General features: G+C 37.9%; 1 protein-coding gene across 7 annotated transcripts; it reads left to right on the top strand.

The window, feature by feature from the left end:
* Window positions 1–657: 657 nt before the first annotated feature.
* kdm2bb (lysine (K)-specific demethylase 2Bb) lies at window positions 658–25999 on the top strand. 7 transcript variants are annotated; one of them, XM_081354939.1, is made up of 21 exons: window positions 658–828; window positions 1321–1465; window positions 2400–2478; window positions 2567–2613; window positions 3580–3758; window positions 4330–4436; window positions 7765–7858; window positions 11450–11603; window positions 13044–13159; window positions 14333–14450; window positions 15774–16141; window positions 16599–16685; window positions 21383–21634; window positions 21725–21868; window positions 22027–22113; window positions 22284–22577; window positions 22668–23488; window positions 23650–23813; window positions 24108–24269; window positions 24463–24681; window positions 24954–25999. In XM_081354939.1, exons 1-21 carry the CDS (start codon window positions 796–798, stop codon window positions 25133–25135), a joined length of 3852 nt encoding a protein of 1283 aa, XP_081211065.1. In that variant the 5' UTR covers window positions 658–795; the 3' UTR covers window positions 25136–25999. The 7 variants fall into 7 exon arrangements, 5 of the variants coding, with proteins under 5 accessions (XP_081211065.1, XP_081211064.1, XP_081211068.1 ...); XR_014029310.1 differs by having other exon boundaries at window positions 676–828; window positions 24468–24681; XR_014029311.1 differs by having other exon boundaries at window positions 676–828; window positions 22027–22114; window positions 22276–22577; window positions 24468–24681.
* Window positions 26000–26237: the final 238 nt, after the last annotated feature.

Below are 26237 nucleotides of genomic sequence, written 5' to 3'. Positions count from 1 at the left end.
CTCTTATTCGTATAAAATTAATAACTATTAATTATATATATATATAAAAAAATTGTCAGGAGGATGCATTTATTTGGCCTGTTTCTCTTGCCATATTAACAAATATGTACATCTTGATCAAAAAAATTATACAAATATTTTATTTTTATTTTAGTCACCATTATGCTTAATTAAAAAACTTTGTTGTCCAGTTAACATAATGCATTATAAAAAAGTTGCCCTAAAGCGATATACTCTGTAAACTCTGTTAAATATAACGAAATTTTCATAACGATTAATATGACTGTCATATAATGACCAAAATATGTCTGATTTAAAGATAGTCAATAAAGGGGCAAACGGTAAATTTTCAGTAATTATTGCACTAGTAGAGTGTTTGTAGTCTTGTTGATGAAGCATGTGCACGAGCTTAGCAGCTGCAGCGCGTGCGTGCGTGCACCGTGCAGGAGCGCGCGTGCCAAACAGAAGAAAGAAAGATGAATTCTGACTCCCTCAAAAAAAAAAAAAAAAAAAAAAAAAAAACTATTTCTACATTATTTGAAATAAATTAAAAGGCCATTCGGATAAGTACTCAGAAAAAAAAAAATCGGATATTGTTTTGACCCCTCATAAACACCATCCGCGTGACGTTTCTGCAATGTTTTGATTCTGTTGACCGTGACGTCACGGTGCACTACACAAAAATGGTTCCTACTTTAGTTTTCTATACAAGCAATCAAAGTGCGCACAACTTTACGCGTTAAATATGGTCCAGATAAAGCGCTGAGGGAATTAAGACGGACGAAAGGCTCGAACATGGAGGCGTGTGCGGAATCCGGACGCAAACTGGTGTGTAGTTGAAGCTGTCCTCTCGAAGACTCGTTTTAAATGGGGAATTTCAGTCTCACATCGATATGCATTGTTTAGTGGCCTGAGTCGGGGCGAATCACTGCGATTCGATACTCTAGAGCGACATACGCCACATTAATAGGCTAAACGCTATAACGTTGTTATGGTAGACAGGAAAGGACACATGTTTCGTAAAATTACCAAAGAGAGCAAGATGCTCCATATAGAGACGCTCGTGCGAAACGGGACACATTGTTGCCCTGCAAACCTCGTGTCTAATGTTCATCGGGAAGTTTAACTCGTTCGCGCTGCTTTGACATTAATTATATAATAGCTGTAACTAAGATGGTCGAAGATTAAGGCCTGGATGTTAATCATGGAATTTGACATGCGTGAGAATGATATAACATCCCAGAACAGCGTGATATCTCATATCCGATCACAGAATGAGACAGGTTATCTTCATCTTCATCATGTGTTCATTTCGTCCAGCGCTCCATCTGCAGAAGGATGTACGACGAGAACGAGGACTTGTCAGATGTGGAGGAAATCACAAACATCAGGGGCTTCAGCTTGGAGGACAAACTTGAGAGCAATTTATACAACAGTGAACTTGTTCAGCATATGGAGGGAAAAGGTACTTTTTTGAGCTTATTGCGAATGATATTTATTGTAATCTTACATATTGGGGTTTTGATTCTTCAGTTGGCACCTGCACCTGGCTGCAAATATAAGTTGTAACTACTTCTAGTTGTGCTCATAAGTTTACTTGCTGAAGATCGTCTGCTTCTCCTTGCCACATTAACAAATATGCACATTTAAAAAAATAAAAAAAAATATTGCACACACACACACACACACACAAAAAAATATATATATATATTTTAAATTTGCTGCCAGGTGCAGGTGACAACATAATATTTAAAAACCCAGTATTTAAGATTATAATATCATATTTTTAAATAGATTTGTATTTCAGTTAAAATTAAGCAATTTAAAATATATATTATTATTATTTAAAAAATAATTTGATTATTGATATAGTAATAATAATTATTTATTACTTTAAATAGTTAATGATTGACAGGCCACATTCAAACAATAATGCTATTAATAATTACAACAAAACTTATTATTATTTTTTAATACTTTAAATAGTTAATGGTGACAGAATTGACATTTCTTATTAAAAAAACGTGATAAGATGCATGATATTAAGAACCAAGCTAATGTCCACTTTTGAACAGGATAATTCGTTTAAATTATGTTTTTATTTTGTCTTGTGTAAATATCTGTTACATATACATTGTTTAACATGGCCACTACATAATTCCAAATCTGCCATTTGTTTCATAGTTTTGACGACTTAAATATTGTTTTAAAATGTGGTAAATGGCCATAATAAAGAACGAGTAGACGTGTCCAAAGTCTTGATAGATTGTGTAAGCCTGTATAATTCCTTTATTTACAAGTAATATTTTTTTTGTGTGCACTTCATAATATTGCTGTCATTGTTTTATTCATTAAAACAGTCTTAACTTTTAGCAACCATTCCTTTTATACCATCCTAGATTTTACCTATGAATATGTTCAAAGAGAGGCACTCCGAACCCCACTCATATTTAAAGCCAAAGATGGACTGGGAATTAGGTAAGAGAAAGTGAAAGTGATTGATTTCACATGGATCTATACCGTTTACATTTCAAATCGCTTATCTGGATTGTTCAATCTACTACAGAATGCCGGATCCAGAATTTACTGTAAGTGAAATCAAGGGTTTGGTTGGTAAGTACACTATTAAATTACCTTTGTCTTTTATTTTCTTCACATTCTCATCTTAACAGTTACAGTCGTTGGATTTAATGGTTACTGTACTCAGTTAATACGATTTATTAAAGGGATATTTCACCCAAAAATGAAAATTCTGTCATTAATTACTCACCCTCATATCGTTCCAAACCTGGAAAAAAAAAAAAACGATTTTTGTTAATCTTCAGAACACAAATGAAGCTCTTTTTGATGAAATCTGAGAGCTTTCTGTCCCTCCATTGACGCTGACTCTTCAAAAAGTTCATAAAGAGATCATAAAACTAATTCATATGAATCGAGCGGTTTAGTCCAAATTTTCTGAAGAGACTCGATTGCTTTATATGATGAACAGATTGAGTTTAGGCTTTTATTCACATATAAACATTGACAGCTCACACATCAGTTGGTAAACAGAAGCTCAAGCATGTTCGCTTGACGTGTGAGGAGTGTCACAGTGTCAGTTGTGTAGCTGCCAATGGAGGATTTTATCAAAAATATCTTCATTTGTGTTCTGAAGAAGGCTTACGGGTTTGGAACGACATGAGGGTGAGTAATTATTAACAGAATTTTCATTTTTGGGTGAACAATCCCTTTACTATTTAGTTTACATTAACAGTGTCTGGGACTTTCATTGTGATTTCTTATCAAGCTTTTATATTGTCAGTGTCTAATCAGACCTTGCATAATGCAAGAACAGAACAATGTTACACATGCATTTATGGATTTATAACAACCTTGTGATTCTTTTTCTGTTACGTCCTCTGGTGGTGATACTATGCAACTGCTACTCAATATAGTCCATGGCATGTGTACCTGGGTCGATAAAAGAACTAAACTTTCCTTTCATACTGATTTGATATCAGGTTCAACTCTGTTACCAGTAATGAAATAGCTTATTTAACTTAAAGATTGATTAGAAATAACTTCTGCATGGACCTTCAGGCAGCAGACGGAATGTTGACGTGATGGACGTTAGTACGCAGAAGGGCTCCGAGATGAGCATGGCGCAATTCGTCCGCTACTATGAGACGCCCGAGGATGAGCGCGACAAGCTGTTCAACGTCATCAGCCTGGAGTTCAGTCACACCAAACTGGAGAACTTGATCAAGAGACCTACGGTGGTAAGGAGCCATTTAGTTACAAACTGAACTGAGTTGTCTTTCGCATTGATTAGTCACTACATGACAATTCCCTTTTTTTTTTTTTAGAAAGGAATATTGCAGTTTATTATAAATTATCCGTACACGTTGTTACACATTAATTCATGTGCCCTCGTAATCTTTAATAAAAATAACTTCCCCTCCCTCTTGCAACAACATCTCTTCTCTTCTCCGATGATGATGATGTGTTTACTGCCGCGAGGGCGGGGCAACCTGTCACTCACATGAGATCCACCAATAGCAAACCACAACCATCCGATGATCCAATCAATTTTCTGATGGACGAAATCAATCCCTGCCCTGCATTATTTCTTGTTCGAGAAGCCGTTTCACTCAGATATATGTCACAACAGGGAAGAAAAGATTATTTACAATACAATTTACATCTTTTTTTTTTTCAGTTATCTCTCTTTTAAAAGTTACAGATGAGTCTTTATACCAGCAAGGGCTGATGGGAGGTTTCTGTTCTGGTATAGGCTTGGCATCACTTTAGTTTCATCAAAGGGAGAATTTTATTTCTGTTTTTCTTCAGGTGGATCTGGTGGACTGGGTGGACAATATGTGGCCGCTGCATCTCAAGCAGAAACAAACCGAAGCCACAAACGTCATGTCTGAGATGAAATATCCCAAAGTTCAGAGGTAACATTTATTGTTTATTTTTGGAAAAACCAAATAACAATTAAAGCCATTGCTTTGCCTGTGATTTCTCAGGACACACTCTGAAAAAGTACAGAAAGGTTAGGCTTTGTAAATGGCTGAACATAATTGTGTCTGTTAGTCAGTGTCAGTTTGGAAATAATCATTATTGGGTAACACTTTATTTTAATGTGTCCCTGTTTTTTCATACATTTAATTACTGAGTAATATTAACCCTTGGTTTAGGGTTAGTTGCATGTAATAATGCAAACATTTATAGTTATTATTACTATAATAAATACATATTACAAGGACACATTAAAATAAAGTGTTACCCATTATTACATGTAAAATTAAAAGAAATTCCACTTCATGTCGCGACACTTTGTTTTTTTCCTCATTCCATTGCATTTGCATCTCATGTTTTTAAACGCAAAAAGTACTCTGTGTGATCGGAGCTTCAGCTCTTTGTATTAAACTATGCATAAATGCATGATGCAGTTTTGTTCATTATTGTAAATGCAATTTACGAAATTGCATTTGATTTATAAACGGTAGTTTAAACGGTATGCACTTTTTTTCTACAGACAGTCTGTTATTTCATTGCTTTGTAATAAACAATTTAATGCGGTGCATTAATATTTTGCTCATTGCGTCCTCTTGTGGCCTCAGGAGACAAACCAAAAGCTTCTCCTAACTGAAATCATACCTTTTAAATTCGAATATTAGTAATATTTCAGTATAAAATTCGAATCGAGTTTTTCAGCCATTTTGACACCCCTATTTTAGTTGAATTACGTGTTCGTAATTTGACAAGGTTTTTTACCTTTCACTTCAAGGAAGTGTTTTGGCTTTTCAACACAGCTCAATTTTGACAGTCAAAGCTTGTTGAGTCAGTCTTAAAACTGTTCTCTTGACATCCTGCATTAGTCCAAGATGAGGTCTGCTCATTTCCCACAGTCCCTTGTTTTGCTCCTCGGCGCATGCTGCGCATTTCTTCCGCCTGCAGCTGGCCGTGACTGCATCAGGTTGCTAGGCAGCACACTTCTGATGCGGAGAAGAGGCGGATCTTCACAGGCTGCTGCAGTATCCCAATGAATCCTCCTCAGCCAATCAGAATATGGCATAGGAGTATTTCCAGCACAGGAAAGCCCACTCTCTTTTCTCATTTTCCCTTTGGCTCCCTCCTCTCTGTATTCACGGAGCTCTTTATAAAGGAAGAATTCAACGCTAAAAGTCAGTTCAGTTCTCTTCTTTTGGGTTACATGGGCAGATGTCAGAACAGTGAAGTGTCTCAAATGGGGATGAAAATCTATTGGGTATGTCTTTTATTTCACTGAAAACTATGGCATGAGAATGCAAATAATCCTTTAGAGGTCCCATTAGGATTTTTAGTTCTAGTACAGTTTGGTGAACTTTCTTTGCTTGTTTCATGAAAGTGTGAGCATTCATTTGTGGTCATTCCGCTCATGTGGTCTGGTGAAATAAATGTTTGTGAGGGTTGCATGTGTGGTCTGGTATTTTATAAGCTCACTAAGCATGTTTGTGCACATCAAGGTTATAGTTTTGTTTTGGCTGCTTCGGTGCGTCATCCCCCTCGCTGGCTACTCTGTGGGATGAACGACACGGGCTGCAGCGGTCAAGGTCTAAAATACTAAATACACAGTTTGAGATATCTGTGTTCATATAACAGAACGATTGATTGCCTTTCTTTCTGATTAGGTGTCATTATGCATGTATACACTTACAGAATGTGAAATGCAGCTCAAGTAGCCTGAAAATACAAGTCTGCACAAAATAAAAACAGATATGGCAGGAGATTGTATAATATATATAATATGTATAATACATATTTATGTATGTATGTATAATGTATATAATATGTATAATACATATGTTTAATATACAGTGTGTGTGTATATATATATATATATATATATATATATATATATATATATATTACAATATATCATATTAATGTTAAATTCGGTTTTATAAAATTTAATAAATATTAAAAATACTTTTTTTAAATATTAAAATTCTATTAATATGTTTCACATTTTATTTTTTTAAATAAAAATGTAAATATTTCATAAGGTTAAAGTTAAATTAGTTTTTATTAAATGTATTAATATTGAAATATTTATATTTTTATTTAAATGTATTAATATTTTAAAATACTTCTGATTATTAAAATTATCTTAGTATTATGTTATTTATATATATATATATATATATATATATATATTTTTTTTTTTTATGATCTCCGTGATAATATAAAGTCTTTTAATCCACAAATGGTCAGACTGCATTATTAGTTCCTCTGTGAGGGCACTATTTAGACATTGATTATTTATTCATAACCTTTCATCTAAGAGCTCCAATTATAGGATGTAACCGCTGAGGGTTCAGGTTGCAAGGTATTACCCTAGTGTTACCTTCTGCAGCCTGCAGTCAATGAGGCTAAGTTGTTTGCCTTTTTGCCTTCTTTGTATTTTGGAAAACATCTGGAAGCAAAGTGCTCAGTGTGCTTGCCGTAACATATGATGTCATCTGTTGTGACATCATCTGACATTTATCGGTCTGATGTGCAAAGACCACATGCAAAAAGTGTCTGGTAATAATTAAACTCTCAGTCGCACGTCCAACCGTCGTGAAGACCATACTTTGGTGACCCTAAATTTAGAAGTCTCATTTTTCAAGCCCTCAACCATCTGGGTTTGCACCGAGATTGATGCCTAATCATTTTTTTAGTTCAAGATGCCCTGCAGTGAGCGATGCCTTTAGCTCATTAGAGCTAACTGATTCCTTCTCTTTCTTCTTCTCCCTGCTCAGTGGGACAGATTTTAACCAGACACCGTGGCTGTTTGGGCTTTGATTAATTTCACTCCTTGCTAAACGCTGCGGATGACAAATGCATAAGCCGCAAATAGCTTCCATCCCTGTCCTGGTGCTGAGACGGCTTTATCTGAAAACAAACCCACGTCCATGATATCGTCCTGTATGTTCTGTCCACAAGAGAGATAATAGCCTCGATTTATTGCTGAAAATTATAATACGAAAAAAATGTTAAGTCATAATATTTCGCTGTGCTTTGATAACGTTGTTGATTGAGAAGGGGAAATTCCACTGCATGTGGTTTTGAAGGAAATATTCATTTTGAGTTGGGAGTTGAGCATTCTCATGCTGTGGTTACTCCCAGTTAGCAAATGCAATCTTTTTTGTCAGGACTTATAAACCACATAAGGGGGATTTATCGTGCTTCTCTATTTATGCAGATGTTGCAAATCACCCTTGTACTTTCCCTCTTTCTCTCTCTCTCTCTCTGTAGATACTGTCTAATGAGTGTAAAAGGCTGTTTCACTGACTTCCACATTGACTTCGGCGGCACGTCGGTATGGTATCATGTCTTCAAAGGAAGGAAGGTAAGTGTTTGGTAGTCAGCGGTGCTTTTGCTATTATTATTGCTCATGGGTTTTAGGGCTGCAGGATCGTCTCTGCCTGTGATCTGGAAAGATCAGGTATCTAGAGGCCTTGTAAATGAATCTCTTCCCTGTTTGCATTGTTGCATCACAGCTGGGGCTGCAGTGTCAGCAGAATTCGTGCTTGTGCATGTGGATGTGTGTGTGCGTTTGCTGGAGGGTATCAAATAATATCCGCTCTGAAAGGTCGAAAGAGTGTTGGCGTGTGCAAGAAAGACGAGAGTGACACCAATTTGAACCAATTTCACTTGCAAGGGAATTTTTAGACATATATTGTTAATATCATTACAATATTAACATTTTATATTAAAAATATTATTAGTAATTATTATTAGCAACAGAAACAAACACTAAATATGAATTGCAGAATTTCTAAAAACAAAGTACATGATGAATGTTAAAGGCGCCCTTTTATGATGTCTTGATTTTGCTTTTGGAGTGTACTAGAATGTTTTCATGCTTGATTGTTCAAAAAACACATTATTTTCCACATATTTTACATTATTACAGCACCTCTCTCCCCAGTCTGGCTCGAACACGCTTATTAAACTAAACTAAAGTTGAAAAATTGGAAAAGCATAATAGGACCCCTTTAAAAATGTGCATAGAAACTTGATTTGAGAGCTAGAAACAGCACAGCATCTTCATATGTTATTACGTTTCTTTGTTTTAAATTTGAAAAAAATCCTGAAACTTCCCGATTATTTCCAAGTTTAACCCCCTGGAGCTGTTCGGTAATTTTTTACCCCCAAATTTTATGTTTTGTTTAGTTTTTTTAGTTTTTAGAATTTTTTACTTCATCGGAATGGTATACAATACTAGTTTTTGGCACTTGCTGTGTGAACAAATGACCGCATTGGAAATTAATGGGAGATAAATTTCATCTTGGAAACTTTTGGTACTGCGCACAAACAAATTCTTACTGAAAGCCAATTTTTGGAGATATCAACCTCAATTTTGGAACACAGCTTGTTTAGATTTATGGCCATGATTTTTAGAGTAAAATGTATTTTGGAAAATATATTTCATATAAAAATTGTATATTTGTGCATTTTTCATAACAGTAAATGTAAAATTTTACAACTTTTTTCAAGTTCAACAATAATCTGCCAAGTGTTGTCTTTAAATGGAGACCAAACTTTGGAGTCTAAGTCCAACAGTTTAAGTTGGACATTTCATTTTCATCTACATGCTCAAAAAGTGAATATATGGATTATAACTACTGTATACATATAATTTAGTACCATAAAATCCAAAATATTAAAGTCAATAGTCAATAATTTTATCCCTTAAAACTCATCTTTGATCACCAAAATGACATATTTATAAGTTTTTTCCTGTGAAAAAAAAATAATTCTTCATGCTTTAAAATAGCTTTAATGTAAATCTACATCTTTGTTTCATTTAATATATGCGGATGAATATGCTAATTAGCCCTGTCTTCACTTTCGCCAGCTCACACACAGATTCACTCGGTCAATTTACTGAGGTAAACGCTGCACAATGGTATCTCTTTACAATGTCGGACACATAACGGTAATTAATATGATTAGCCTTTTGCTTGACTATGTTATCAAACAGCTAATAATGTGTTGCTAATGTTACACAAACTATGTTCCCGTTCGCCATCTCAGTTTGCCTTCTAACAATCATCAGAAACGCTTTGAACAATGCAGAACGTCAGTGGAGAAAGGCATGTAGTTCATCATAACATCGTTATATACATCAAACACCTGCTATATTGCTAAATCGACCCGATTTTTCATATATAAAAAAATTAACGTTACCGGGATAGCTGCTAGCTGGTAGGCTAAAGCCTGCCAGCACATTGACCTGATTGGTTACAAGGTAGTTTGTGATTTCAGTAACACCAGCGATTTCGAAGTCTTTTTTTTCACTGCAGTTTTAAAGGGGTGGTTGATTATGATTTCACTTTTTTAACTTTAGTTAGTGTGTAATGTTGCTGTTTGAGCATAAACAACATCTGCAAAGTTGCAATGCTCAAAGTTCAAAGCAAAGGGAGATATTTGCTTTTAAAGAAATCGCTTTTTAAGGACTACAACAAACGGCTGGTAGGGACTACACAACATTCCTCCCGGGTTAGTGACATCACCAACCCTAAAATGTACATAAACCCCGCCCCCGGAACACAATTTATAGATTATCAAGACAGAATATGCTAATCAATGACTAGAAGATAACTACACTTAAGTGTGAGTGCAAGCTGTTGAAGCTCGGCCATCTGTGCCGGGAGCAGCAGCTCATTTGCCTTTAAAGGAACTGACACAAAACGGTGCGTTTTTGCTCACCCTCAAAAATTGACAATTTTAACATGCTATATAAAAATATCTGTGGGGTATTTTGAGCTAAAACTTCACATACACACTCTGGGGACATCAAAGACTTATTTTACATCTCGTGAAAAGGGCATTATACCACCCCTTTAAAGAGAAAATACTCCTCAATGGTGCTGACATGAATTTGCACATTTGTCTTAAAGCACATTAAAAACACAGCATAGACATATAACTTAAACAACTTTAAAACTTGATTTTCACCACAGGGGGACTTAAAATAAAAAACATTAACAAACTAAAATGTTGTACAATCATTTCATTGGAAAAATAAAAAATAAATCTGTCATTTTTGACCAGCGCGCGAACAGCAACCAGAGGGTTAAATGGAATAAAAAAAGACTTTTGGACCCAACTGTATCCTTGCGTCCGAAATAGAATACTTCCCCTACTATATCAATACTTCCCTATTATAACTATTTGGGTGAAAAATAGTACTCCAAAATAGTCTGTGTCCAAATACATAGTATTCGAAAAACAGTAGACAAAAAGTACCCGGAAAACTTACTACAGTACTTCCGGCGAGATTCTGAAGTGTGCATTTGATGGACAATTTACTATCACATGAGGCCATGGGAAAGGAGTTGTGAATAGAGGTGAAGCGACCTGAAACCATAGGTCACTTGATGATGACAACATGGCGTATGCAGTATGTCCGAACTTCATTCATACTAGTACACGCATTCAAACTATTGGTCGTTAAGTAAGTTTCAAACCAAATGTAGTGCCTACTATACAGTATGCAATTTTGGATGCCACGTACGTCGGCTTATTAACAACATTTTTAAACATACAGTGTGGCGTAATCGTCCAAGACCATAAGTGAAAATATTGTGAAATTTGAATTATTTAATAAAATTTTGTACTGTATATTTTATTATTGCCAACAATTTAAGTGAAAATGTCAGAATTGCAACCTAGAAAAAGTGCAGAATCTCCACATCGTAATGTTTCTTTGTTTTCTTTTAATGTTTTGAAAATCATAAAATTTTAATTCTTCTTTTTTTTTACTTTTGGACCACACTGTATGTCTGGCTGTGCATAAATGGAAGTGATAAATAACTTGCACATTAAGGATTAATGCTGACAAGAGGTTGTGAATTATTCATTTTAAAGAAGAAAAATCATATCCCAGTTTAGAATCACACCTGCTTTTCTGTCTCTGTCTCACGTTCCTCAGGTCTTTTGGCTGATTCCTCCAAGCTCACACAATCTGTCTCTGTATGAGGACTGGGTGCTGTCAGGCAAACAGAGCGATGTGTTCCTGGGTGACCGTGCAGACAGCTGTCAGCGAGTAGATCTGAAACAGGGCTACACGTTCTTCATCCCTTCAGGTGACACAATGAGCTTGCATACTTATATTAAAGGAAAACGTTCCTGCAGCTCCAACAGTAGAGCGTGGAGCTAGCAACACCAAAGTCATAGGTTAGAATCCTAGGCAATGCATGAACTGAATGCATTGAAAGTCACTTCCTATAAGTGTCTGCCAAATGCATAAATGTAAATTCTGTTGTTGCTTATTCACCTTTCCAAACCTGTGTGCTGTTGCTGTTTTTTGTGGAACACAAAAGGAGAAATTCTATATTCAAAGGGACAGATTTTCTAAACATGGCAAATCAGAATGCGGCCGCAATCTTTTGTCCGCTTTTAACTACTTCTGCGCTAATTTCTTTGAGAAGAGGGTAAATGTATGGACTTTTTCAGATCTTTCGATCTAATGGATAAAATAAGTTTGCACAATATACAGATGACAGAAAAACATACAGAGAGCAGTAGCTTTCATTTCTGCTCTAACAGCCACAAGACCAGCCGAACTTTGTGAGTGTGTGTTAGAAGTCAGGAATGGTGAGAGAACATTGAGCTTGGGACGTTTTTAGTCTTGGGTCTCCAGCCGACAAAGTTTAAATCCCGTCTGGCAAGTGCGCTTCCCATTATGTTTACGCATTACGTCAGAAGGCGGAGAGTTGGTGGTCTTTTGTGGCTGTTCAAACACATTCGACCACATGAGTGTCTACACTATAAAAGCAAATAATGTCAAATGCGTTTTCAACTACCTCTGGAAGTGGTTGAAAGTGGACAAGCTCAAAACATTTTAGACCCCGTTTACACCTGTGATCTGATCGACCAAAATGCATCTTAATACCAGGTGTAAACAGGGCCTAATAAAAGCACAGATAGGAGTGAAAAGTCCTGCGGTTGATCTACTGAGAATGTGCAAATTCAATATCATATCAAGTGCAAAATCGTTTGACATGCTTTTTTCGGCGTTAAATAAAAGTGCAAATGGTGCTAAATTTGACAACTGGAAATGTAAATCACGTTGCATTATTTATTTATTGAAATACTGCCCATAAATTTAGCGTTCAGACAGGGAATTTCCTACAAATGCATATGCACTAAGGTTAGCTGCAAAAATAAGTGTGTCCACGCCTAATTTATCACTGGATGTCTTTAGTAAATCCTGACAGTAGTTTTTAACACCAAAATAGGGTTTGCGATGATGCAAGCTGCTAATAAATCTGGCCCAAGTCTTCTACAGTCATACAATAGCTTTGTGTGAGGAACAGACTGAAATTTAAGTCATTATTCCACTGAAGCCCTGAAATGTCATTCGTGTTTGTGTTCGAATTCAAAAATAGTGCCATGTTTGACATTTGTGATGCACATGAGATGGAGAATGACATTTGAGAGCAGAAAATTATAAATCCGTTGTACAACATTTTCTTTGCTAAAAAATTGAGCATTCACATTTTTAATCTCTTTTATGTGTGTAGGTTGGATCCATGCCGTCTACACTCCAGAGGACACCCTGGTGTTTGGCGGGAATATTCTACACAGTTTTAACATTCCCATGCAGCTCACTGTCTATGAAATTGAGAACAGAACAAAGGTAAAGCGTTTATTAAAAAAATAATAAAAAATGCTTTCTTGATTCATCAGTCAGCGTTGAAGGATTTGTCTTTTTAATTTGATGTGGAAGGGAAGATCTTTTGAAAGTTGTTTTTAGTTTTGATCTGAGTATGTTGTAAATGCCATCTATATTGGCGCGTTCTAAGAGGTTGAGGCATAAAGGACAATATTTTCCCTGTGACACCACCAGAACCTCTTGCTAACTAAAACTTAAACTATTAAAAATCATTTTTGTAAATGAAATAAAATAAAATATAAATATAAGATGAAAAGTGAAACAAACAAAAACTAGAAATGTTGTCTTGGAAACTAACTTTTTTTTCTTTTCTTTTTTTAAACGAAATAAGTTTTAATTGAAGTGCTAAAATTTCCCAAACTAAAATAAAAAAATTAATTCTAAACAAAAGCACAACAAAATTACTTAAACAAAAATATAAGAAAATAAAAGCTAATTCAAAGTATTATTAAATACTATAATAGTATATAAATAACACATGACCCACAGCAAGGTTAGAGTACGATCCCAAACCGCATACATTAGAGATGACTGAGCCTGAGTCTCAGTCCTCTCGCTTCTGTTGCTGACAGTGTTTTAGAGACAGCACTGGACACTTTTGGTGTGTTGTGACATTTCAAAGCGACAAACCAGTTGTGGTCTCTCACTTTCCGCTCGCAGAACCTCTGGGACACTTTGATGTGCTCTGCAGGGCTTAGAGCCGATGGGCCGGGCTATTTTTACATTTGGTAGACAGAGCAGGCAGAGAAGAAGAAGACAGATTGTGGCGTTGGCTCTGTTGTTCCAGGGGCTGCGTTATTGCAGTGCTCTAAATTTAGCGCTGGCTGAAGGAGGTATGAGGGAATGAGAGCACAAGCCCTCCATAACTCTGAGAATGTGAGTTTCCTCCCTGGAGAGGAGCTGGAATGGAAAGATATGTGCATGAGAAGCATCTTAGTCATGTTGTAGTTTTTCTCATACTGTGAGAGCCATCTATTGCGAAGCCAGTTATATCAGTTTTATATATTTAGATGTAGAGTTTAGGTTATAAGGGTTTATTTCTAAACAATAGTTAATGCATTCGGTATCATGAACTAACAATGAACAGAATTTTTTTTGTGTTCCAGGGTTTATAATAGTGTTGTTTATCGGTTTCAGGTGCACTCCAAATTCCGCTACCCTTTCTTCTATGAGATGTGCTGGTATGTGCTGGAGAGGTACGTGAACTGCTTGACCAGACGTTCGCACCTCAGCCTGGAGTTACGCGGTCACGCTGGTGAGTTTGCTAAACTGACAACAATTTACAGTGACAAACATAACAAGAAGTCATTTTTGATTGACGGAGCGCACTGGCAATGCGACAAAGTTCAAGTTTATGCAAATGCACTATAATATGATGTGGCAACTACTAATAGGAGCGCTGACGTAAAGGTCCTTGCACACTAAGTCTGAAAAATGTGTTTTTTTCATATTATTCATCCTAAAAATTCATCACGCACTGAAACCTTGCACATTGAGTCCGATGCATATTAATTAATCTGTTGCGAAAAAATGGAGTCTACAAGCAGTGAGGATGATTTTGTGGTCTTTTGTTCTTAAAAAGAGAAAAGAGGAAATATTGGGACCATTCAATCCTGAGATTGCGTAGAGAGGAAGGAGAGTTCCACCTCCTTATCAAGGAGCTGCGGGATTTTCCCAAGCAATTCAAAGTTTACTTCAGGATGTCAGTGGCTCAGTTTGATGATTCTTTATATTCCATGTCTTTGCGTTTCGCGCTTTGTTTGGCGAACTGTGCTTTGTGCTGAGAGACGAAATGGATCAACATGTCAGACCCCATTCTGTATTTCGGACGAGAATTTCGGACTCAGTGTGCAAGGACAAAGCTTGCACAATCCACCGCCTGATACAGAATGTCTGCTAGCAACCGAAAGAACAGCAACTTGGGCCCTGTTTACGTCTGGTATTAAGATGCGTTTTGGTCGATCGGATCACGAGTAGACGAGGAAGACACATTCCCATTTACATCTGGGGTTTTAATCTGTCTCTTTAGTCTTCTTTCAACCACTTCTGTCCTGATTTCTTCTAAGGGATGGTCTATGGGCGAGTAAATGTATGCATTTTTTTTCCAGATATTTAGATCTATGACACTGGATCATACTGAAACAGGACCGGAAAATCAGCATAGATCTCAACCTGCAAGACTTTGTGGGCTGGATAGGGACAAAACATAAAAGCTTTGAGTGGGAGTGGGAAAGAAATATGTTTAGCGGGAGTGGGACATGATTCTCGGGAGTAAGACTGAAATACAAGTGTTTTAACTTTAAGTGTGCACTGTGCAGAAACGATCCATACATTTTTATTGGAGAGAATTTATGAGTACCAATTTTGAGCACACCAATCTTTTAAATGAGCCCTTCTTTGCATTTTCAATCTCAGAGAGTACATGCACGTTCCTATCATGTTTTCCTATTTCACTCGTACCAACATTTATCAAGATGATTCCTAGTCTTGCTCATGATGTCTTCTGGTTTTTGTGTACTTTTTGGTGATTTCGGGAAGATTTTCCAAGTAAGATGTGTTCTCTTCTGACCCTAATTAGCTGAACCCAAGCTTGTAACCGAGTGTCTCGTCGCTGTTCCCCGGCTTGACATGGAGGAGAACTCGTGCGAGACGCAGTTAGAGAGGACAGAGGGGGTGACCCAGCCCTCCTCAGCTGTCCCTCCCTATCAGACCTTCAAACCTCCAGCCAATGATTCTGATGACAGCTCCAAGTCCCTCCCTTCAGAGTGTCCCAAGACTCCGTCTGGCTCACCTGGAACAGAGCACTCGGGGAAATGGACGCACTTGACAGAGTTTGAGTTGAGTGGACTCAAAGCCCTGGTGGAGAAGCTGGAATCCCTTCCAGAGACGAAGAGGTGTGTTCCAGAGGGCATCGAGGATCCACAAGCACTGCTAGATGACGTGAAGGTCTTTACACATTTTCCACTTGTCATTTGTTTTGTCTCTCACATCATGCCTTGAATTGACATCATCATTGCTGCCTCCTGACTGCTGCAAACTGCAGTTTTTCCCTTTTATGAGGAATAATATATAGAAGTAAACATCTGCTGCAATATCCCAAAATGTGCATAAAAATAGGTGGATGAAAACATGTGCATGGCTACACCACGTACAAATTTCCAATATGCACAAGATTAAAAAATAAATAAATAAAACTCTTTGAACTCCTTTATGCCAAATCTAAAAGATGATTTTTAGGCCAATTATTTCTTTTTCAATATTTAAATGTTTTAAAACATTAAGCTATATTTAAATTTAAATATAAATAATGTTTTTGGTTTTCATCATTCTCAAAAAATGATCATTCTTTTTTTTAAAATATTTGATGTTATTTTTCATTCTGTTTTTTCTGCTTTTTGAACAGGTTGTCTTGAAGGAACATGCAGATGACAATCCAAAGTTGGCCATCACTGGTTCTCCTATTGTATGCTGGCCGAAGAAGACAGGCAAGGTATGAATGTTTTTTCAGAGCAATTACAAACATAAATATGTGGCTAAGCAAGATTCTTTTAATATGATTTGCATATTTATCTTTGTCATTGGTTAACTATTATAACAGCAAAACCGATATGGAGAAAAACGTGTTATGAGACGTTTTGCTGTCTCCATTCCTTCCTGATTTTTTTTCTTAATGCTTGATTTGTGATTTGCAGTAGTTGTTGAAATTGAAGTGGGTTTTTGACGTCACTAAGTATTTTTGTTGTTGTGCCACGAGCTTGTTTTGTGTTGTGAGGTAGATTCTGTGGAAATATCATGGAATTTCTGTATTTGAGTTTGAAAAGGTGAAGCAAATTAGTATTTCACTGGAATGATGACTCAGCTTCAGACACAAGGGAAGGGTTGCCAGTCCCCCAAAATTAGACCTGACCAATAACATGCAAATCTGTGTTTATAGACTTGTTTTAGTTTATTTCCCTATTGACTGTGACACACACGATTGGATGATGGCTTTTGTACTCCTCCACTTCACAACACTAAAACTGTCTTGTGTATTAAAAGCCCAGCTGCTGAATTTTCGCCTCCATTGTGTCTGTCTTTTGTGATTAAATACCATCTGTCCTTATACTGCCCCAACTGGCCTCTCTTCTTTACCTCATGACCCTGTTTGAACATGTAACACTTCTGTTCTGCATGTCCTCTTCCTATTGGTTGTGTCCAAGAAGTGTTGGCACATATTAAAGAGCCTATTTTTGCATACTGCACACCCATTGGCTCTACCGCTCTCCTCCCTTCCCACTTCTTGGAACTCCCCCTGTTGCATATTCATGAGCATGTCTTGCTCTAGCCTGTGTGCTCTGATGGCTAAGGAACAGAAGGGAGGGCTGTGCCGTCTCACAGCCAGTAGCAAGCCGGAGCTACAGCCATGTCAGTTAGCAAAGCACTGAGAGGACTCTAAGAGCCATGGCCATGTCGCTGATAGCTGACGAGGAGGATTATGAGAACTCGGATGCTGAGCAGGTAGCAATGTTAAGCTGGACCTATGGGTCCTTAGACTTAAAGACAGGAGATGCTATTTGGCTGCATGCAGCTGTAATATTATATAGTGTGTATTTGCATATGTAACTGAAGTACACGTGATAAGGGAGCTGTCAGAAATGTTTATGGTGACCACTGATAACTACATATGACTAGCACGAGAATTCAGTGTTGACTAAACTCAGCCTATTGCTCATTTTGGTTCATTCTGACATTGTTTATTTCCAATAGAAAGGTCAATTTATTTATTTTTTTGCCATTTTGCTTTGAGGAATATTGCAGTTTGTTGAAACCTGAACTTAAAGTTACATTACATGATGTAAGGTGTTGTTAGGTACTTTCAGAAGTTGCAGATGAAAGTGAAATCGGTGACACTTGATTTGTGGAAGTTTTGATATTACTTGCTATGCCAGCAGCTACACATACTTTCAGTATGTGTGTCAGATACAGTTGATGTTTTAATGCACACTGCAGTGTTTCAAAGGCGTGTGGGTTCTTTGATTACTTTGCATATGTCTGTTTGCGCGACTGTCCACGTGAGACTTTCCAATCGTTGTTTTATCCTTGGGGTTGGGCTCTTCCAGTGAATCCTTTTGTATTGCTCTTCTAGGTAAATGTACAAAACGCTTTTCAACCCAAATGCCGACAGCACTGAGGAAAGGATACAGCTGCTAGATCTTTATCATTTAATCATCCATCATTAGGATGAAATGAGGATCTCTTTCTGTTTGTGAAAACGTACAAAAGTATGTTTGTCCAATTGAGTACACTTACTCTCACCGCTCGTTCAGATATTTGTATAGATCATTGTGTTATTCAACTTCCTCAATTTCAAGGATATTTTTAACTGTTTTTGGCCACAGCCCAACAAGGGCCTCTTTGAGCCGGTCCTACAAGATGAGCGCATGGGGGAGGGGCAAGACAAAGAGCCAGCATGAGTAAAAACAGTTCAGACATGTTCCTATTGTGAACATATTTAGTCCTGGACCTGTAGTTATGAAATTGTAAGTGTATTCTGGATAAGCAACACATCTGGTCTTGGACACTATTTGAGGCTTGACCCCTACACAGGTCATGTTTGTATAGTGTCTATTAAGTTAGTAAGGAAGTGTTTTGAAGGTATAAAATTTGAAATTTGAAAAAGTTTATACCTTCAAAACACTTCCTTACTAACTTAATAAGTGACTTTCTCAGGGACACAGTAGTGATCAAGCTAGTTTGTGATTTGTATCAGTTTTTGCTTAGGACCTGCGACCTTTGTATATGTTTTTGTATTGTGATATTTTTGCTGCAGTGAAAAGACTTTATTTTGCTGATATCTGCCTCATCCAGTTTTGTGAGTTTAGTGTTAAATATCAAGTGTAACTTCACACCCTATACCAATTAAAGTTTGCCAACTCGTCCCTGAAACTGGGTGTGATTTTTATTTAGTTTTTTCTGTTGTTTTGCAGAATAATTTTAATTAATATTAATTTGAATAATATTCTCAAATTGAACAATTATATAAAGATAATCTGGTTTAATGACAGTATCACATACAAAGTGCTTGTGTCAGCTTGTTTGTTTACTATGGATATGTATTTCTTTTGCACACGTATCCCAGACAGCAAGCAAAATCCATGACTGCCCTTAATATTTATAGTAATCCTGTCTTAGAGGTCTTTCATCTCTGCAGCAGTTTTTATAACGTGATGGATGCAGCCTATAATGTTTGACCTTGTCTGCAAGCTGCTCTAATGACAGCAAGCAAATCTGTTTAAGGTATTAATCCATCATGTCATACATGCACACTCAGCTGCGATGGTTTACAGCTGAGTTTGGCTTGGAACTGAGATGTGAAACATTTACTCACTTTGATAAGTTGGGAACGTTGGGAAGTCATGTGACTGTTGATAAGCCTCCTCTGTATGGCTTTTGAAATTTGCTCTGAACATTTCAATTTTATTCTAACCATTTTGATCTGATATCAAAATGTGCATTAAAGTGTGGATACAAATATGGATATAGTGATGAGAGATTTAGAGACAGTTAACCCCTCAAGGAGTTAGTGATTTATTTTTGCTGTCATACTCTAATGTTGCCCATACAAAAAATAAAGAAAATTCAGCATACATTTTTGCCAACATCCAATAGTTCCAAAATAATTAGATGTTATTGGCAAAACCGATAAGTTGGTTGACCTCTACTTGGAACCTTGGATTCTGAGTGGTGGTCCAGTAGGTCTTGGATGAAAGCAGCTCTTAAAATCTCAAAATCATGACCTCCATCATATTAACAAGAGATATTAGATTTGGCCTGGAATGTTTTTCCCACTGGCAGCCACATAACTATCTCCCGCTCCCCTGGCTCTGCTGACCACATGCTTGAATTCGTGCTTCTGTTTTCCTCCAAACACAGTTTCATAACACATCACATCTGAGATGTTGTGAAACAGAAGTTTCTGCTTTCTGATTTTAGCAGGAATTCAACAGTATGTTGTTTTTTTCTCTCTCTCCGCTAAACAGCATTTCATCCATGCAGGAAAGACTTTAGCGAGGCAAAAATCAATTCTACTACAAGCATCAAATCCTAAGCTCAGTGCAAACAGGACTTTTGACTCCATCTGAAGAGCTAATTTCAACTCTCAAAGGCAGAGAAATCCACTTAGGCTGTTTATAAGAAAAGTACCTATTGAGAAGGTCGGGTTGCACTTTCCCCCTCTGGCTAATGCGATTGTTCGTGTTTTCCTCTCCATTACTGAAGGTTCATAAAAAGGGTGGAGGCTAGATTTATTCCCATCAATCACATTGTGTCCCATGGTGCTGTAGGAAAGTCTTGCCTTGGGTTCTGGGACAGGCATGACTTGATATAATGGGGACATGGCAAACCCAGAGGATGTGGAATATTGCTATTTGGAGAATAATTCCCTTTGACTTGCTTGGGAGTATAAAAGTGTGTATGTATTAAGCTCACTTATGATTTATAGTTTAAATGCACTGTTGCCATTTTGGCCCGATGGCCAAATCAATAATGGAAAGTTCTTCACATCAAGGAGATCTATGGCAAATACACACACGCTTATTTTCATTAGTGTTGGAATATATTTGTTTCTAGTAAGGAAATGCTGTTCATGTTTATCATAAATGCTGTTAGGAAGAATAATAATGTTCAATATTTATTGACTGGTTTAATGCATGTTCCTGCAGCTGTATCCTGACTTATCTTTAGCTGTTGGCAGAGTTCACGGAGTAGTCTTTTTTTTTTTTAGCATGTTCAGTGCTGCCGTTCTCCTATTCTTTTTCTTTAAAGTGCCTCAAGGGCATTTAAACAATTTGCATAACTGCACATACAACTAAAACTGAACCATATGAACCCACTCTCAGAGTGTGGTGTCCGAAAGTTGATATGTGGAGCATTCATTATGTTTGTATTCCCTTGACTTTGTGGCATTTCATTGCTTTACTGCTAAAGTCAGCAAGCAGATCATAAACAGATTGTGTCTACCATGTCCTGGTTTCCAAACATGTTCAGTTAACTACATGTAAAATGGGTGTCACGCAGTATGACTTAACTTGTCTTTTATCTAACTTTTTTAGTAATCACTTTTGTTTGATCATTTTGAGACCTCAATATAGTTTAATCATGTTTCTCATTTTCCTTATATAAATAATTTTGATGTTCTGTATGTTTCAGCCACGGCCGGTTAATCGGCCAAAACCCAAGATGGGATCATCTCCGTCTGCTACTCCATGCTCGACAGCAGGTGGAGTGAAGCTCTCATCCAGTCGTGGTTCATCTAGTGCCCGGCGCAGGCGAACACGCTGCAGGAAATGTGAGGCATGTACGCGCAAAGAGTGTGGGGAGTGCCACTTCTGCAAGGACATGAAGAAGTTTGGTGGACCAGGCCGCATGAAGCAGTCCTGCATCATGAGACAGTGCATCGCGGTCAGTCTGGGTATTCCGCATCAGATTTGACCCTTGATTTGCTGAATGATGTCTGGAAGAGCTAATTGCTGCTTTTTGTGTGTTTTACAGCCTGTTCTACCTCATACTGCTGTGTGTCTGGTGTGTGGAGAGGCTGGGAAAGAAGACACAGTAGAGAATGAGGAGGACAAGTTCAACTGGATGCTCATGGAGTGCTCTATCTGCAATGAGATCCTCCATCCAGCATGTTTGAAGGTTGTCTTCCTAATCAGGCCACCAAACAATTAAAAACTGTGATAGCTGAGCTATAAAGGCAAAAACAATCTTTTACATTTTGTCTTATCACTTCAGACAAGCAATGTGGTCTGTCTCTTGTTCTGTTGAGTAGAAACTTATTCTGTTCTGTTGTTCAGGAGAAGGATGGTGGCGGCGTTGTGAATGACGAGTTGCCAAATTGCTGGGAGTGTCCTAAATGTAATCATGCTGGAAAGATAGGGAAAGTAAGTATCAGTGTCCTACCTAATGACACACAAAAGAATGGCTCAACAATTTTCATAAAATGTAAATGATGATGGCAGTGTTAACTATTAAGATATAAAAATGACCTTTCGCATTAAATGCATTTGATATAAATTCGTCTTGTATTCTTTCCCACCTTTTGGCCACGAAGCAAAAAAGAGGCCCAGGGTTTAAGTACGCCTCCAATCTCCCTGGCTCACTGCTCAAAGAGCAGCGAATGCCCCGGGACATAAAGGAAGAGCTGGACTCGAACATGTCTACGGAGTCCTACACCCCTACTCTTTCACCTGTCATGAAGAAGAAGACAGAACGAGAGGACAATCCTACCTGCAAGTCAGAAGACGCATTTAAGAAACGTTCCCCCAAAATGGAGGACAACCCACTCCGCAGGAAGAGAAAACTCTTTGAAAAGGACTCAGACTCCGATTCCAATGTCAGGAAAAAGGTAGCAAGAAAATGAATAAGTAAAAGCAAATAAGAGATGACATAATATTTTTTGCAAAGCATGTATTTTGACCCTCTTTTAAATCCACAGAAGAAGCGCTCAAAGCCTGATGCTCTTTCGACCTCTAATGTCCTGGGACAGATCAAGACAGAAAGAGAGGATGATGAGGAGTATGATGAGGATAAAATACAAGAACTAGACAGGAGACCCTTTAGTTTTGTACCCTCAGAAGAGGATGATGGAGATGATGAAAGGGAGGAAGAAGAAGAGGAGACAATGAAAGAGAAGAGTAGCCGAGAGGAGAATGGGAAGCTTTTACATAAGACCTCTGCTACATGGGAAGGTGACCAATCACAGGGACATTGTACCCAGGCGGGGCCCAGCAACGACACAGGTGTTGATGCACAGTTGAGGATCCAGCGAAAAACCAAACGTAAACCTCGTCTGCCCAACAAAGAACTGAGCAAGGAACTGAGCAAACAACTCAACCAGGAAATCCAAAAGACGGAGGATCGTCTGGCTCATCAAAACAGCAGGACAGTGAAGACAGAACCAGATAGTGAAGGAGAGGACAGAAAACCACTGAGTAATGGCAGCAGCCATCTGAGAGACTGGCTGGGCCCTAAGCGGGAGCTAAACGGATCCTTGCGAGAACAGTCCCCGGCGAGTTGGATCAGGACTACGCCTACCCCTATCGTCCGGCCAACACCTTGCCGCTCTCCACCGAAATGTGTTCAGATGGAGCGGCATGTCATTCGTCCCCCTCCGATCAGCCCCCCGCCAGACCGTCTGCCTCTAGATGATGGCAAGAATCACATCATGCACAGAGAGGTGTGGATGGCAGTGTTCAGCCACCTCGCACATCAAGACCTGTGTGTCTGCATGCAGGTCTGCAAGACCTGGAACAGATGGTATGTCTTCCAGAAATTAGGAAAGAAAGGGTCACAAGAATGAATTTCAATTTCAATAGTGACTTTAAGTAGCTCGCATCCTTGAGGTTTTGTATTCCAAGCATGTGCTAAACTCAACTTGGTAATATAGTAAGGTTAAGTCTTCTGTCTTTTGATCTCAGGTGTTGTGATAAGAGACTGTGGACCAAGATCGATCTTAACCGGTGCAAGTCAATCAGTCCTCTCATGCTGAGCGGCATTATCCGAAGACAGCCGGTCTCCCTGGACCTGAGCTGGACCAACATCTCCAAGAAGCAGCTCAGCTGGCTAATCAACAGATTACCTGGTACAATCACATTTTTACTTGCCACCTAATTTGTTCAACATGGAAACAGTTTTGTTTCAATGCTTCTCAGGTTAACTGTACAGCTGGATTGTCTCCTGATGGTGTACCCTTTGTGTGTATGTATTCTATACCTCAGTCTTTTACCTTGGAGATCTACCTTACTGCAAAGCTAATTAAGATCTTAATTAACTCTGTATGAATGTAGATCTCCAGAAACAGGATCTGGCACCCCGATGTATGCTCCGCTCTCAAGTCCAATACTTGCATTACTACTTTATTTTGGTTTCCTGGCAGGTCTGAGGGTTTTGTTGCTGGCAGGCTGCTCGTGGGCAGCTGTATCTGCTTTATGCACATCCAGTTGTCCTTTGCTAAGAACTCTAGATGTGCAGTGGGTAGAGGGACTCAAGGACAACCAGATAAGAGACTTACTCTCTCCGCCAACAGACAACAGACCAGGTACTGAATGATAGCATTAACTGCTGTTTGTTCAATGACAAATGTGTACTTTTTGACCCTTTAGAAGTTCTTGTTCTTATTATTTTACAAATTCATAGCGGCCCCATGTGTACACAGCAAGTAGCATAGTAAAATTTCTGTTACCTTGTATAAAAATTGATTTGGAAAAAATAAGCTTATTTGTGTTTCCCAGGTCAGTTGGACAGTAGAAGTAAACTGAGGAATGTGGAGGATCTCTGTCTAGCTGGTCTGGACATCACAGATGAGTCCCTGAAGCTGATCATGAATCACATGCCTTCATTGTCTCAACTGGACCTTAGTTACTGTAACCATATCACCGATCAGAGCGTCAACATCCTCACGGCAGCCGGCACCACGACCAGAGACTCTCTCACCCACATCAACCTGTCAGGTATGCAGGAAATACTAAAACCCTCACATAACAGGTTAGACACGCTAACGGACAGTTGAGTGGGCTGGAAAACAACCATGCATACTGTGTTTGTGTGTGTGTTCACCTTGATCTGGGAAGATTACTATCTTGACATTTGATGGATTGAGTCTTGGGAAAAGCATGACGCAAGGTCACAACTCATCACTTTGCCTCTAAGGTCAAGCATTAACTGATGCAAGTCTGAGTAATTGACATTATGGGCTCTAAATTACCTTTTCTTTTCTCCACAGATTGTAACAAAGTTACAGACCTGTCACTAACCTACTTCAAGCGCTGCGGAAACATTTGTCACATTAACTTGCGGTACTGCAAACAGGTGACCAAAGAGGGTTGCGAGCAGTTCATCGCAGAGATGTCTGTCAGCGTGCAGTTCGGACTTATTGAGGAAAAACTACTGAGCAAACTGAGCTAGTCAACAAAGACAGACAATAACTTGAACCACAACCCAGGGAACTAACAACCCCATTTTTTTTAACAACTTTTACAACACAGGATGTGTGGAGGCTAACACACTCAACAGAAAACCAGCAGAGAAAAATGGCTAATTGCTAAACAACACACTCCAAGCAAATGCCTGAACTCATCGCCAGAGCTCACAAATGAAGAAATGTATTCATCTCAAGTGGCCAATTCTGCCTTTCAATCTTTTTTTTTTAATCTGTTGTGCCGCTAAGGCAAACATTTATTGATTTTTTTGTCTTTCTTTTTTTTAAGTTTACAAGGCACAGCTGGCAGAGAGTGCCAACGTTAAAATGCTGTTGAAAGGCATGTTTACCCATATATATTTTGCATAAATGTTATAAAAAAAAGTTTTATTGTCACAGTGCAGTGTTGCAGTGACAAAACTGACTGTTATTTTCTTTCTCAGTAAAGAAAAATTCAAGATGCATGTGCTTTTTTCGTTACCATGCAAACGTTAAGCTTCATGCAGTATTAATTTTTGTATCAGAAGGGATTTCACACTTTATGTGCAGTATTAAATGCACTCATATAAATATATTTAGACTTTATTGACAGTATTCAGTCAGTACAAGGTTTCTTTTTTTCTACGCAGTAGGAAAGTTAAGCAGATTCCTATCTATAGCTATAGTAACTGTGCAGATGTTTCTGTAATGTTAATTTAAGATGTGATGTTCTTTAATGTTATAAGATGTTCTACAGATACATTCTTTTCAATACGACTATATTACTTACCTTGGCTTCTTTAATATGTATATATCTGGGGAAATACGTATTTGCACTGTTTGACCTGAATAAATAGTTATTTTTTCCAGTATTGAAGTTTTGCTTAACGGAATCTTGACTGTGTGAACAACTTGATATTTTTTCGTGTACAAAATGATCATAAAATTATTTCAAGAATACATTAATCATATATTACGATTGATTCCCGCCTATGTTTTTGCCGCTCTTTTGCAACTCGAGTTGAGACTTACAATTGAATATAGTACAGGTTATCAGACAGGCTTACCTTGTCGAATCCATTCTCCAGAGTACCCAGCAACCATATCGGA

The sequence above is a fragment of the Scardinius erythrophthalmus genome, assembly GCF_964197995.2.
Source record: "Scardinius erythrophthalmus genome assembly, chromosome: 23".
Lineage (NCBI taxonomy): Eukaryota > Metazoa > Chordata > Actinopteri > Cypriniformes > Leuciscidae > Scardinius > Scardinius erythrophthalmus.
The sequence above is the reverse complement of the archived record's forward strand: the minus strand, read 5'-3'. Positions and strand labels throughout refer to the sequence as shown.